This window comes from Lissotriton vulgaris, chromosome 3_1 (genome assembly GCF_964263255.1).
Source record: "Lissotriton vulgaris chromosome 3_1, aLisVul1.2, whole genome shotgun sequence".
NCBI lineage: Eukaryota > Metazoa > Chordata > Amphibia > Caudata > Salamandridae > Lissotriton > Lissotriton vulgaris.
This window is the reverse complement of record NC_141689.1, coordinates 1,226,151,289-1,226,167,717: the sequence shown is the minus strand read 5'-3', so window position 1 is coordinate 1,226,167,717 and position 16,429 is coordinate 1,226,151,289. Positions and strand designations below refer to the sequence as shown.

The 16,429-nt window shown below is 42.9% G+C and overlaps 1 protein-coding gene across 1 annotated transcript in view; it reads right to left on the bottom strand.

The window, feature by feature from the left end:
- The window catches only part of CFAP299 (cilia and flagella associated protein 299), a 2,008,232-nt gene extending 1,994,418 nt beyond the window's left edge, over positions 1–13,814 (bottom strand). The window contains exon 1 of the mRNA XM_086963158.1: positions 13,674–13,814. Within this exon, the coding sequence (XP_086819284.1) occupies positions 13,674–13,784 (111 nt within the window). The 5' untranslated portion in view covers positions 13,785–13,814. The remainder of the gene's footprint in view (positions 1–13,673) is intronic.
- Between the last annotated feature and the right edge of the window lie 2,615 nt (positions 13,815–16,429).

The following is a 16,429-nucleotide window of genomic DNA, read 5'->3' as shown; positions in this document are numbered from 1 at the left end:
GACCTTAGATGCCTTCCTTACTCGGGCAGAATCTGTGTTAATACACGAGGAACGGAGGCTCTCACTGGACCCCTTAAGCTCATCTATAAGGCAAATTACCCTGCTAGAGCCAACTGTTGCCCCAACTCGGTTTCCCCAACCATCATCAGTGATAGAAGGCAGACCACATTTAGGCTCTTCTAATTTCTGTACTGAGGATAGCATATCATCCTCACCTTCAGCTACCCCTACCAATATCCTTACCAGGCAGCAAAACTTAGCAGCAGCCCCTCGAGGAAATGTTCAAGCAAAGAAAAGGAAAGCGCGCATTGCCCCCAAAGTCAGCCTTCAGGTCTCAAAGCAGGCTAAGAACAGGAGTGTGGCATTAGGGAGGGGAGGGATCCCAGCTCCACTCGCCGAGTCAGAAATTGTCGAGGCGGGTGCAGCAAGCGCAGATCCTACACCACCGGGGCCTTAACATTTAGATTCAATAGAGGCTCAAGATGTCTTCTTAAAACGGATGGAAGCCAAGCTGTAAGCCTGGTTGATCCCCTTCTGTCTAGATTAGCCGCAATAGACCAGAGATTAACTAAAATAGAAGACCATATAACTAAAGTTCCATCCCCTTATTCTGGGAGTAGCCACCCCGAAGTTATGGGTGCTAGTCCGGTTGTAAACCCTCCTTGTTCACCACAAGTAGCAGCCTTGAAACCCCCACATCACTTATATTAGCACTTAATGGCCCATTAACACGCAAGGAAGGGCCAATGGGCCCAGTGGGGAGATCACAGGGTCAGGGAGGGGATACGTTGACGAATGTCTCTCTCCATCTTCCACCCGAGGCTACACCCTATACCATAGTGTTGGCTAACGTCCTGAGACTGCAACCCAGAGAGGAGGAACTTTGGTCCTCACTTAAGAACAAGGCCCTTCATTTCTTGAACTCAAGGACTGGGCTTGGGAGTCAACTTTTCTCCGAGCTCATGATGGTTTGAAGGGTCACCTGGGTTGGTAAATCTGAAAAAGGCATGGCTGGGGACAGTGTAGTTCTAAGCTTTAGGTCTCCAAGCATGGTTTGGTGTACCCTAGAATGGGCAGCCCCTTTTGCGATATGTAAAGATGCTATTAATGTCCTCCCACTGGGTTATTTTTATCAATCAAGCACAAACTTCAGATGGGCAACACACAGGATAGCGGCGTACTCGATAGGCCCCTATAATTGTGTGGTCCCGACCTCCAATATATATGAGGCACTTCGTTCGCTGGAGGAAAATAATTGACTGAGCCCAGAATTTGACTCCCCTACTCCTGTGGATTCAGTTGCTAAGGACATGTGAGGTCTAGGGTTTAAACTAAATATTTAGAGCCAAGGGGGTCCTCCTTCTGTAACAAATATTGTCCCGGAGGGTCTAATTATTCCAGACAATAGACTTGGGGTAGATGATAGCTCTACTGAGACACATCCTAAAGAACGGGAACGCAGTCCTCTCTGGAGTTCCTAAAGTGCATTTGGCTCCCATCAAGACAACGCTGCATGCGGCTGCCAGAATGATCACCGGTGTCAAGAAATTTGAACATATCTCACCCGCACTCAGAGAACTTAAGTGGCTTCCAGTCCAAATGCGGATCAGCTTCAGAACAGCCTGCCTCACCCATAAAGCCCTTCACACCGGCAAACCCGAATACTTGGCGAAAAAACTGAAAAAAGCTGGCCAGTCTAGGAACCTGAGAAGTTCAAACTCCCTCCTACTCATACCTCCAAAAACTAGAAGAAAAAAGACTGTGGATCGATCCTTCACCGGAAGCGCTCCAAAAACCTGGAACTCCATTCCCCCTCACATCAGAACCATTTCCTCCTTTGTTGAATTCAAAAGACAACTCAAAACTCTATTCCTCAACTGCTCCCTAGGGAAGGGATAACTCGAGACAGCTAGCAGACATCTAGCTCTGTCCAAGCTCAATAACTCTGAATAACCGTGAAGTCAATTCCGTCCTGCACTACAATGTGTTTCTCTTCTATTGTGCACTCTTCGTAACATGTTTTCCCTCCTTTTGTGTATATGGTGACTACCTTCTATGTATATGGCGATTATCTGTTAATATCTGCTGTAAAGCGCTCTGATACCCTAGGGTCAGGCCAGCACTATAGAAAACTTCTTAAATAAATAAATGTGTAGTGCCGGGTAACAATTGGTCACACACATGTGCCAAAACCAACACCGGGTCACTTAATTTTGCCCTGGCCTCCTGGAATATTGCTGGGCTAAAGACCAAATTACTATCATTAGACTGTTTATCTTTCGTTGAAAGCAATGAAATTTTGGTATTTCAAGAAACATGGTCAGTGGCCCTCGAGTTTAGATTAGGTTACTTAAATTCTTTTAAACCTGCTATTGCAGGTAAAAGGGGGAGACTGATCGGGGAACTAACTACTTGGGTGAGACAGAACAATAGGTACAAAGTACAGCACTTGGACACCGATAGCAATGTTATCTTATTAATTAAAATCAAAGCTCCAGATGCCGAGTACCTCTTACTCTTTAATGTTTTTGCCAGAGGGATGCCTGGAGGGAAAGTCTCTGGCACTGTCGCCCTTCTCGACTTCTATCTTGATCAGTATAAAAGAGGGGGAAATATACTAGTTGCCAGTGACTTCAACTGTTCCTTTGAACCACTAGACACCAATGATGTAGATCTAGGCCTTGAGGAGGACCTTCAATGGGATATTCCGCAACTAACACTAACCCCTAACAAGAAATGGACGGAAGCTGCTTTACAGCTAAAAGCGCTTTGTCTGGAGCATGGGTTAAGGGCCGTAAATGGGAGGGCAAAATCAGATAAGCAGGGCTCTCCTACTTACAGCAACGGGTTGCGATGTAGTCGCATAGACTATATACTCCACAACAAGGAATACTGGCCTTGTGTAAAATATATGGTTGTTCTGGAAAGGGTGGAAAGCGACCATAATCCCCTGGTACTGTCACTCCACCTGGAAGGACGTTATGATGTAGAAAACCCTCCGGCGGGTGTAGAAGTGCAACTCAGCAATGATACCAGGAGAGTAAAATGGTTGAACTTATTAATCAAAGAGGATCAACTAGAGGCTATGAGCCAGCTGGTCACCAAGGCAATTATAGATCTCCAAAACTGTCTTACACTATAGGAAATTGATTCCAAAGTTATGTCCATCCATACTGAACTTTTTAATAAGCTCAAGGGCTTTTTTACAACTAGCATACAAAAATCTAAGAATTATGCCAAACCCTCGGTTGACTGATGGTATGGGAAATCATGTAGGAAAGCCTACAAAGCATTAGCAAGGGTGATAAGATCTAAAAACAGGGAGAATAGAAAATGTGAGGGTGGAGTACAAGCTAGTACAACACAAGGCCAAAAGGGAATGGGACGAGCAATACTGGAATGAGCTGTACCATGCTAGTAAAGATAGAAACATGGTTGCTTTTTGGCATTTGGTCAAATGGGGCAAGGGAAAGCCCAGCCAACCACCTACCAACCATGTAGCACCCAAACTTTGGGTCTCACACTTTAAGACGCAGTTTGCCATTAGTGCTCGAGAATATGAACTATCCCATGGTCCTTCCATTAACCCTGTAGGCAATCCCCCCCTTGCATTTCACTAAGCAGGAGGTCTATACAGCACTCAACACTGTCCCGAGAGGTAGAGCACCTGGGCTGGACTGTGTTCCTGCTGACCTGTTCTAGTATAATAAGGCTCTGTGGGCAACCTACATTCAGTCCCTAGTGAATGCCATTGCAAGTGGCTCTCCCATGCCTGAATCATGGATGGGTGCTGAGATCATCCCAATCTTTAAAAAGGGGAATCGCTCAGACCCAGGCAATTATAGGCCTATAAGCTTAATCGATTGCATCCAGAAGGTGACTGCTAGGCTCGTGTTGAGTAGAATTCAGGGTTGGATTGACGAGATTGATATCCTCTCACCTCTACAGGCTGGGTATCGCTCACACACGAGCACTATTGACCAGGTTTTTAGATTTGTTTTAATTTACTGGTGTGTGTTGATCCTTAGAGGTGGTAGAATATATGCTGCATTTGTAGATCTTTAGTCGGCATTTGACCTAGTTCCGCGTGCTTAGCTGTGGAGTGTTCTTGCGGAACAGGGCATGCCTTTGGATTTGCTGGCCTTTTTAATTAAACTTCATGATGCGAATTTTGCTCAAGTTCGCTGGGGTCAGCAAGGGAAAGTGACAGACAGATTTCTGATTGACAGAGGGGTCCAACAGGGGTGTGTACTGGCACCAACATTGTTTTCCTTGTACATTAATAGGGTGATACAGTACTTTTTAGATCACCCCACTGATGCGCCCATCCTCGATGGTAGGAAGATCCCTCTGCTAATGTTTACTTATGAGACCTTGTTAATTTCTAAAACGCAACTAGGCCTGCAGACGGCGATTGCGAGATTTGAGGTGTTCTGCCGGGATCACGGTCTTATAATTAACGTGGACAAGACTAAGTTCATGGTGCTACATAAACAAAAGATTGTAAGAGGGAGGGTAGCCATGAACGAAGTCACACTTGAGCAGACCCAAGTTTTTACCTACTTGGGTATTATGCTAGGATGCAAATTAAATTGGAATCCGCATAGACCGGTTGGTCCTCAAACATGCACAATTATCTGGTGCCCTATTAAAGGAACATATAATAGGAAGCCGATTGCCCCTGTGTTAAAAATGTACAGTTAAAAAATTACTGCTTCGGTCCTGTATGGGGCCGAAATATGGGGCTTTAGTAACCTAGCGGCACTGACAACCTCTCAACACAAGTTTATGAGGGGCTTAACTGGCCTTCCACAATCTACCCCACTATTACCACTCTACTATGATTTGGGATGTCAATTCCTAGAGGATGTGGCACGTTACAGACCTGTGGCCTACTGGAGGAGGCTCTGGGTTACCCCGAGCTCGCCCAGTACGCACAAGCTCTACTTGAGATCAGGAATGCTGATAGTGCGTGCACAATCTCATGGCTAAGGCAGGTAAAGGCCACCTTTAATGATATGGGCCTTATTTCCTTGTGGCAAAACCCTGCGGATAACGTGTTTCCATCTAGAAAGGATTTTAAGGAGCTATATTGGAAAAAGGTAACCATGAAACACTTTATGTCATTAACCAGGCCCTCTTTGTCAAGAGATTTTTTGGAGATTAAACACGCCATCGTCGATGAAGGGTATTGGGATTTTATTATGGTTCCTAGTGATAGGAAATGGTACCACCAATTTAGGATGGGTACCCTCCCAATTAATTCATTCACTGGTAAATGGCTCTCCAAAAATTTATGAAATGTCCATTTTGCCCTACTGAGACTGAAACGACAGCTCATATTCTCTTTGTTTGTCCAGTCTACACTAAACTGAGGCGCACATGGTTGAAGCCCATCTGTTTGATGATGGGGATTAATACTGGCATTGAAGCGCTAAGGATATTGAAAACGGATAGCAAGAAATCAACTGTAATTGCAGTTGCTAAATTTTTACACGGGATATGGGTAACGCGTGCCCAAAAGTTGATCCAGATTTAATCTGTTTAATTGATATACCTGGTCTTTTAAAAGACATTGTTCTTAATTTGGTCACAATCACTTTCTGGTTCCTTTCGTATTATGGCCTGGGATCTTTTTGTCTCTTTTTATCATGTTTTAGACTAATTTTTTGTATAAAGTGAAAGAGTAATTGTGGACTTACTTTCTATCATGTCATCTTTTACTAATCATGAGTATGGAATGTTATTACTATTTTAAATGTAAATGTCTTTTATGATCATGTGCATCGAAATAAAGACTTATCGAATCTAGAATCTACTAGCCTCAGAAAACTACAGGCCCAACAATATGTGCCAGATTTGTCATGTGTATCTCCAGCGCTTTATGGACTAATATTGAGACACACCCAATGGCGTATCCCCCTAAAATAGAGGGAATGGCCTGTGCGCCATATTTGTTATGGTCCGGTTAAGTCAAGTGAGATGATTGCCATGGTTCTTGCAGACAAACTGTGTCTTTGCAGCTTATTTCTTCCAGTGTTGAGCTGTCATTTAGGAGTAATTTTAGACCTCGTATGTTCCATGAGCACATGTGTAATGAGTAATTCGGGGTTTGTTTCTTGGATGCTTACGGTCTCATATTTCCTGCGGTGTGCCTTGAACAAGTTGAACATCAATGAAAGTTCCTCTTCAGTCTGCAGACTTTTTTATTCGCTGCTTGGTCACTGAGATTGTAATGTGTTCTACTGCTGAACCCAAGATGTTCGACCCCTTCGAAGCCTAGAGTACGGAGTGAGGGTGCTGCAGGGGCTTATTTTTGCAAGGAGCCAGGGATATTTTGGTTTTGCTGACTTGCTTATTTTTATTCCCTACTCTGCCAAAGTCTTTCAATGAGTTTCAACCTGCCTGGTGATCACTTTATTTCTAAATAGCACCTTAATGGCATCCTGTAGACTCTCTTGAAGCCCTGGGACATACATAATGTAGATCAGGTCTTTCCAGTCAAGTGCCCCCTGCTCGTGTAAAGATGACAATAGCTTGACTAGGGGACACTAGTAGATAAAATTTATGTTGAGAATTTACTGTTCCATAGTTTGTATGTGGAGCATATGTAAATGGGTGCGCCGGAACAGGACTATAAGGCTGGGATCCTATACAATATTTCTGAACTGTAATGACCGCCTGGGACTAGGGAAAATTCTGCCCCTTTGAGCATATCAGGTAATTCAGTCTTTGGTCGGGTAGAAGAGCCCTGGATTTGGCTGTTGGTTACACCATTATCTATTTAAAGGTGTTGGATGCAGTGAGAAGAGGATGACTGTGGGGCATTATCTCTTTCGACTTCTTGAAGTAGGTTTTGCCTCCATCTGTGCCCCAGTGGTCTTTGCTATGTTGCTGATATAAGAGGAAAGCGTTGTTGCCCCCACAGTTTTATTGTGCTCCAATTGTGGGACTTGATAGGACAGTGGCAACGTAGTTATTGGTTCAAGTCTTGTTGCGTGTTCACTGATTGCTTCAACCTTTGAGTGCCTGAATGGATCTTGCATCTCTTGCTGACTTGATTGTTTGAATGGGGGAACCCAGAAGCTCATCCAATTCTGTTGTTGGCGATGAGTTACTAGATAAAAAGTTTTCCTACTCCTGAACAAGATCGCCCGAGGGAGTAGGTGTCTTCCCTCTGGGCTTTCTAAAAATTGGATTAAAATTCGATTTTTAATTTTTGTTTTTGCGTGTTGTTTAATTCCCTCAGACATTAGGTGCTACTACATCTCCTGGGTCTACTTTCAATTCCAGAGAGCGATTGAGGGTGTTCTGGTCTTCGCTCGTATCAAATTTCTGATCCTCTGGGCTCTGTTCCAGGATTTGTTCAACCTTTTGTTGTGGAGCAAGGAATGCTTCATCACTATTCTGGGCATTTCCAAAAGTGGGTCTTACATTGTTGTTGCTTGATAAGATACTTAGGGGTCCATTAGGATGGCGGGCGGATTGCCCCCGGGGTCATGTTGTCCCCTGCTGTCATTCTCTTGAGTTCCCTTATCCATCTCTCTCTACCCGCTTCATGAGCAGTGGTGTCTCCAGAAGAGGACCAGATGGAGACCGTGCCCAAGCTCTAATTGCCCTGCCCCCGCTTGGGCTCCCTCACCACAGCCACTTAATGTGAAACAGAAAAAAATAGACACTACACCTTGTTACACAATTTCATTTTTTCCAAGTACCTTTCATTTGCAATAAATCCGACTTTGTACGTATGTGTGTGTGTATATATATATATATATATATTTGGACACACAGCAGGAAAACCCCAAATTCGAATGAAGCCACAACGGGAGTTTGGTTCTTTAAACTCGTTACTTTATTTCATCACGCTGAAAGGCTCACCAGTCCAGAGCTAACATCAAAGTTCAGAACGCCAGGACGCGTTTCGGGAAATGAATCCCTTCATCAGCGGCGAGTGTCTTGCAGAGGAAACTGCGAGCGCCTTGAAATGCACACCTTTATGTAGAACGCACCCGCCCCAGTGGGCGTGGCCATACCTGTTGGCTTCTGGGATGCGTAGTGTATGTTCCTTACCCCTCGTGGGTGCACTGCAGTATCCTCAATGAATGAAGATTCCATAAAATCCCAAGTGGGTAGATGTATGCTGCCGGTGGGTAGCCCCTCCTGCTTTGTAGATGAAATTCGAGCGCCAAACTGACACTCCCTGCACAGCATCAGCTTGTGTCCCGTTCCTTGAGCAAAACACGAAATGGTGCCAGCACGGATCCGCAACAGCAGCGGGCTTCATATATATATATCCGGCTCAGTCCCCTGCAGGTTTAGAAAGACTGTATGAAAGAGAAGTCAGAATGTGGTGGGAGGCGACCAGCCTACAACATTATTTGGATGAGCGGATGGTACCAAGGGGACTTAGAGTATACACGGTTCCATCTTACGAGAACCCCGACCCACAATTGCTGACGGATTGGGAGGAGCTAACATCTCATTACTGTAAAGGTACCCTGGGTCTCCTGATAAAGTACGCCTGGAGTGACCGCGAAAAGGCGTTATTGGAGATAAAAACCATAGAAGAAGAACTGGCTAAAATGGAGGAAAGCAAAGAAATGATAGAAACCATGAGGACACAGATGAAAATAAGACTTGGTAAATACAAACAGAAAATTAAAACGCGGAAACAAGAAAAATTTGACCGCGATGAAAGAGACTATTCCCAAGGACGGATTCTCACGTTCACCCGCAAATTCGATGCCCCAAGAAAGGAGTTGAGCAAGAAAAGCGGGCAGGCATCAGCACGTAGAGTGGAAACCTCAGAATCCAGTGCAACAGAGAATGAATCCGCGGATGACATTAACGTCAGGGATAGAAGACAAGTCAACACATCTGAGACGACACCTTTTCAGGACGAATTCCAAGTAATCCAGCAAGCATGGCTAAGGGGAGGGAAGAACAAACCCCCAGAGCGAGAAGAAGAAAAACAAGGAGAGGAGGTGGGGGCAACGGGCGGAAGAGGACGTGGCAGACCCAAGAGATCGAATTGGGCGAGCCGCAAGAAATGAATTTATCTCAAGACACAGTAGAGGACATCACTGTAATAAACCTAACATCAAGAGTCCTCACTGATACTGAGAACAGAGTCCTAAGCCTGGGACTCAGCTTCTGTCCAACAAGCCACCTAGAATATACGCAAACGCGTATAGACCTGTTTAATTTCGTCCGAAAACTAAAACTACACAAATACTTTAAAACAAGACCATCTTTGAAAAATCCAACTGAGACACATATGAGGGCCACTGCAACTGATGCGTTAAAAGGAAATGATCTACCAGCGGTTGAGATCTTGCAAGGTCTAGCTCTTGAGGAATACATGAGCCAGCTCCCATCATCTACCGAAGAGGCTGCAATGAGAGCAGCTACTCTGGGAATTGAACAAGAAAGAGAGGAGAGCGGCTATAAACTTAGATCGCATTTCAATCCCCAACTGACATTGGATGTGATCGATGTCTTCTCGGAAGCAATGACCAATGATCTATTGAAATATAGAATGAAAAGTGGAAAAGATCGTAAGAACAAAGGGAACAATATAAATCCAGATGAAAGGAAAGCGATTCTGGATTTAATGCAGGATACGAGTGTGATAATCAAGCCTTCAGATAAAGGCGGTAACGTTGTTTTGCAAACCAGAGAAAATTACTGTAAAGAAGCCATGAAACAGCTAAGCAATGCAGAAAATTATGAGCTGTCATCTAAGGAAATCTATGCTGTAAGCATACAACAGTACGATGACTTGATCTATAGCTGGTATCGCAAAGATATGCTGGGAAAAGAGGAGTATCTATTCCTAAGAAGCAATAATCCAACAATACCAACGTTTTATCACATTCCAAAAATTCACAAAAACAGTATTGACCCCCCAGGTAGACCTATTATTTCATCACAAAACAGTCTAACCGAACATCTTTCCACTTTTATTGATCATTTTCTCAATCCATTGGTACAGTAATTGGATTCCTACATAAAAGATACTAAGGATTTTTTATCGAAAATTGAAAAAATCAAATGGGATCCAAGTTACAGAATGATAGTATTAGACATAACAAGTCTATATACATGCATCAGTCACCAAAAAGGTATCAAGGCAGTGGAACATTACCTCAAAAAGAGACAACTGAGGTTTTTGGAACACAATCAGATGCTGACAATTTTTGTGGAATTTTGTTTAACACACAACATTTTTTTGTTTGAGGACGTCTATTACAGACAAACATCTGGAACTGCGATGGGTACCTGCTTTGCCCCCAGCTACACAAATTTATTTGTAGGCTGGTGGGAGGAGCAGGTACCCAGGTCGCTTGAGGTTGACGGTGAGAAGGGCTGCGTGATCAAGTGGTGTCGTTACATTGATGACTTGTTCATAATTTGGCAAGGATCGGAACATACAGCCAAGGCCTATATAGACGCCCTCAATATGAATGATATGAATCTAAAATTCAGTGGCTCCATAAGCAATATCTGTGTGGAATATTTGGACTTAAAAGTCTTCATAATTGATAACAACATAGAAACATCTCTTTTCCGCAAAAGTACGGCGGGGAATTCAGTTTTGTACGCCACAAGCAACCATCCAACAGCGTTGATACAAAGCATTCCCTATGGAGAGCTACTGAGGCTCAGACGTAACAGCTCCAGAGATTCAGACTTCAAAATTGCAGCATCAGCATGCATCAGTAGATTTCAAAAGCGAGGGTATGCAATGACCACGTTACTAAGTGCATTAAATAAAGTTAATGCCCTACAGAGATCAAATTTACTGGTGGATAAGAATCAGTCTTCCATTGATGTAAAAACCGAATCGGGCAAATTCCGGCTGGTAACCCCCTATTCGGCGGAAGCTAATTTCTTGAAACGTATGCTTAGAAAGAATTGGCATATATTGAAAACCGATAGTTGTATCAAGGATGATATTCCTGATTACCCCTTGGTAACTTTTAAGAAATCCAGATCTCTAAAAGACATGTTGGTTCAGAGCCATTTGAAGAAAATTGAAAGGAAATCTAAAACACTTACAGATTTAAAGGGTTTCCATCCATGTCATCACTGCAAAGCCTGTGCACATAGCAAAAGAGTGAAAAATTATGAGATACCCAATACAGGAATAGTAAAAACAATCAACAAATACCTTACCTACAACACTTCTTATGCTGTCTCAAATGTCCGTGTGGTCTGATGTACAACGGGAGCACGATTAAACCCCTAAAACTAAGGATTTTAGAACATCTAAGGGCAATTGAAAAAAACGATCAATCGTATCCTGTTGCCCGACATTTCCAGGACAAGCATTCCAGTAGTAGACACCAACTGCAATATTTTGGAATAGACTATATACCTGAAAATCCTAGGGGAGGAGACAGGTTACACAGGCTGAGAAGACTTGAGTCTTGATACATTATAGACTTAATGACCAAACATCCCAATGGTTTAAATGCAGGGGAAGAACTGGCATCACATATTAGATTTTGAGATTTAACCCACTCGATTTGATTCTATACTAAAAAGACAGAGCTAATGCTTATTGACACAGGGTTGTTTTTCTGCACAAATAGCAATGGATAAAGAATGAATTTATCTGACACATGGGCTTTTTTCCAGGATGTTATAAGAAGGAACTACATGTAAAGAAGTATATAGAGATATACGGACAAAGTTACCGAGTGAAAAGTAATATGTGTAGTTTTTCTAATGATCCTCAAATATTTTTGAAATATGTGAAATACATGATCAATTGAAGTATTATATCTAGGTAATCTTTCGATAGTGTGTTCTTTGGAATCATTGTAGCAATATTGTTAATTATATAGTAGAACAATGGCAATACAATTGTTAGTCAAGGGAGAATTGCCGATCCACAACTTGATTTGTCTCGTCATCAACATTGGAAAAGTACAAGCAGTCACGCTGACACATGGCTAAAGAACTTAGTATAAGTGAGCTTTGTAATTTTGATAACGTGCCAAGACATCCTAGCCGATACACGGCGTGATAACGTGACTGTAGCAATATACATGCAATTGCTTAATTTTAATTTTTTGCGCATACAAGTTTTGATTACTTTTCCACTATTTTGCACGAAACAAATGAGAATGTAAATAGAAGTGGAGTGCAGAAAAAAAGACATTACGATGAGTACTGAAACAATGTGAGATGCACACTATGAACAACATTCAATATGGTGTATAAATTTTAGTCCCTTGTTTGTTTTTGCCACGAAATCACGTGGGAACGCTGCTAAAAACATGGTGCCCACCATCAATATTTGTAACATTGAGGAAGGCGGAGCGCCGAAACGCGTCTGTTGCAAACTTGAAATAAACCATCTAAGAACTACCCCCGGAGTGGGTGGTTTCCTTTCTTTTGGCAAACTTGGTGGGAACCTTGAGCTGGATATATATATATATATATATATATATATATATATATATATATATATATATATATATATATATATATATACAAACAGGATTTCCTTCCTCAACCACCTCCCAACGGCGATGAAGAAGGCGCGAACTACGCTTGTATTTGGCGTGAAGTATTTTATTGCTCACTTACAAAGTCATTGCGCATTTCGACCGGTAAAACCGGCCTTGCTTACATTCTCACATATATATACCTGAGTGGCCCCAACATTTTTATATGTGTCGCATTGTGTGCCCCTCTTAAAGTTCAAACATAGGGACGCCACACTCTGAGGCGACCAGCCTGTTGCCCCACTTTTGAGTAGCGTTGGTACACTCCGGTTCAAATTAAAGCCGCGCATTACCCGACAATTACATTCAGTTGTGGTAGGTACAGCTACCTAGTGGCGTTTGTTTACGGGCTGAGAAACATAACCAAAAACACGTATAAAGATCCAGAGAACCTTTGTTTTATCCTGCCCGCTATTTTGCTGATGTTCTCGGCCGCTTTTCTCTGGACCCTGTCCTGCCATCTTGTCCATTCCCTTTTCCTTTACCCTTTTACCTCGTTTCCCCCTTGACGATCCTCTGATTTGCCTTTTCTCCATACCCTTGTATCCCTCCCACCCTCCCTTGGTGCTGTGACTGCGTGCCCCCTCCGACCCCACTTAATAGAGCTCTGCTCTCCTGGTTTTTTGGGTCTTGACCTGATAAAATCTACCATTTGTACATATATGTATATAGATCTTTGTACTCTCTACCATCCCTATATGACTCTTAGAGTATATCCATTCGCATCCCTTCCTTGAGTGACTTTACTACTAGTACATTTGCAATTTTTTCCAGTTATATCTCTTCCTTGTGTGACTTTTTAACTTGTACATTTGCACATTTTTTTCTGTTTGTATCTTTTATGTAACGCATGTAATCCTAAATCCTTATGTATCGCAACTGGTTCTTATGTAAAGCGCTCTGACACCTTCGGGTAATGTTTGCGCTATATAAAATCGCATAAATAAAATAAGATAAAATGTAGACAGTCCAAAACAATCAAGAATATTAACACCTGAGGCACTCCTCCTCCCTTTTCTCTCCGCCTTCAACTCCTCCTTCCCTCTCTTTCCCCCGCCCATATTCTTCTCTCTACTTTCCACTCCTCCCGGTCCTCTCTAGCTCTCGGTCAGGGGGCTTGACTAGAGTTATTGTGCTTAGGCCGGGGATAAATACCTCCAGATAGTAGAGGTCCAGTGGGGTGATCTGCGAGTCCAAAAAATCCTCATAGGTATTGAATTGGCTGATAATACTGTCCGCCGTCGCTGCAGCCTCTTCTTCCTGCATCTTGACTCGTTGCTATGAACGCTGCACCCCGGCAACCGGGAGGCGGGTTCTCCCGACCTGGGGAGGAGAAAGGGCGTTACACCAGGGAGTGGGCGGGGTTACGTATGCGCAGAGGCCGAATAATACGGAAGGAGGTCTCGAGAACTAGAATCCGTGTTGGATGGGATCACGTGCTCCTGTTCATGAAACTAAGGTTTAGGAATTGGGAGGAGAAGCGTGGAAGCACTGAGTTTCCGTTTAAAAAAAACAATTGTCAGTGAGTCAGATGAAAAAAGCTCGGCACATCTTAGTTCACTCTGAGAATAATGGAAGTGGGTAGGTTGCTACCATCCGGGCAGACATCTTGGAGTGGTCATTTTCTTCTGATAACAACGTGTAATGTTCGACATAGTTGCAAAGTTTTCATGCTGCTCATGTGTGACATTTCCATGTTTTCAGTGCACTTATGTTTGGCGTTCAACAGCCAAATGTGTGACAGAGCGACACTTTCACGAAAGTAAATCCAACAGTGAGGTCAGTGGACTTATATAAATATCAGATATTACACCCTTTTGACTAATGAGAAGGTCTAACAGTTTTTTAATTGCTGCAAAATCCCTGGAATGAAAGGTTAACCCTTGATTTATAATTAAACTAGATCTCTGCACATTTTGCTGCAGCATATGTTGTACTGTGCATAATAACGTTTTAAAGCACTATATAAAAATGCATTAAAAATTCTGGGCAAATCACGTAATCTCCCCGCGCCTGAATGCATCCTTGTGTAACGTAACCGGTGCTCATGTGAAGCGCTCAAATACTTCAGGTCGAGTTCACGCTATATAAATCTGCATTAAAAAAAAAAAGCAATGTGCATGTTCACAGAGCTTTCAGTCGCATACTGGAACTTGTAGCACTGTAATACAGAATTCACAATCCACAGTGTGCCAGCTGGGAAAACAATCAGTGATTGCATTAACCAATTGAAGTTTTTGTAACATTAATGTAAAATAATGCATTTCCATCTATTTTGAATAACTTGCCAGGCCAGCGCTTCACCACTTGAGCTGTGTTCTTTGGTCAGTCTGAGCTGGATGAACACGGGCTTCAATAGCAAGTGACAATTCAAAATTTGCAAACATACGTGACAAGAATTTTCAATTCTATTAAGGACAAGGAGGCGAGGATTATGCTTTTTCTCATTTCTTTAATGAGCTCAGCAGCCAATATAAAACACAAAAAACTACATTTCCCATGAACACTAGGGAATAACCATAGAGTATGTAGTATAAAAGGGCATAACACTAGTCCTTCCTCCTCTTTCTTTGTTGTGTAAACAGTTCAAGTTCAAAAGGCAATCCAACGTAGATCAAAAATAATAAGGCCAAACACGCCGTAGAAATCCAAAGGAACTGGACGCAGACAGCAGATGAACGGTGAGACGGATGAGACCGGCAAACACTACTTCTGGTCGGAACCTGAAAAGAGACATAGAGCCGTAATACCCAAATAGTGCAAGTAATAATGCAAAATGGGGGGGTAAGAGAAGAGAAGATACAATCGTGCATTATCATCAAAACATTGTACAGTAAATAACAATGCAAGTCAAACAACGGGTGGGATAATCCTCGCCTCCTTGTCCTTAATGGAATTGAAAATTCTTGTCACGTATGTTTGCAAATTTTGAATTCTGTGTCAGGACAGGAGGCTCCGATTATGCTTTTTTAAAGCTGATCCACCAATACAGAAGCAATATGATCAATGGGTTTATAATAGAACGTTTTAAAAACTGAGTCAGATGACCAATCCGCTGCCTTCATAATGTCAAAAAGAGTGACACCTAAGGAGAAAGCTTTAGAAGCCATCGCCCCACGGGCAGAATGTGACCCAAACACAGACACATCAATGCCAGCCTCAGACATGAGCCATCTTACCCAGCGTGCCAAAGTAGCTGGAGTAACAGGGCAAAATGGTTTTTGTAAAGCAATTAACAATTGACCCTGCATATCAGAACGTAAAGAAGCAGTACTTACTTCATAATCCTTTAGGCACTGCACAACGCAAAGGTTGGGATGATCGGGAAAAGAGGGATACGAGATCACCTCAGTGTTAGATTTTGTACGCCTGGAAAGACGAAATGTAACGCCTTCCGGCGTAAAACAGCGACCCGCAAGGTCCAACGCACGGACATCCGACACACGTTTACAAGAGACAAGACACAACAACATGGTCAGTTTTGCAGACAACTGTTTACGTGATAAAACCGGGTTAGAAGGTCAAGCCTCCAAGAACCGCAAAATGATTGAAACATTCCATTAAGAGACATACTTAGGAGTTGGTGCTTTTGATAGACGAATACCCTTAAGTAACTTGGAAATGAAAGGGTGTTCACCAGCAGGCCGTCCCTCAATCTGGATATGACCAGCAGATATAGCGGAACGAAAATTGTTGACAGTTCTATAAGCCAGACCCGAAGAGGCTAGGGACGCCAGAAAGTTAATAATCAAAGAGACATCAGCTGAAACGGGATCAACTTCCCGTTGAACACACCAATCACACCATTGTTTCCAAGCACCCTTGTATCGCTTGTGAGTATTGGGAAACCAGGCCTCACTAATGAATTTGGAAGCGTCGCTAGAAATGCCTGGGATCGTCCAGCGTTCCCC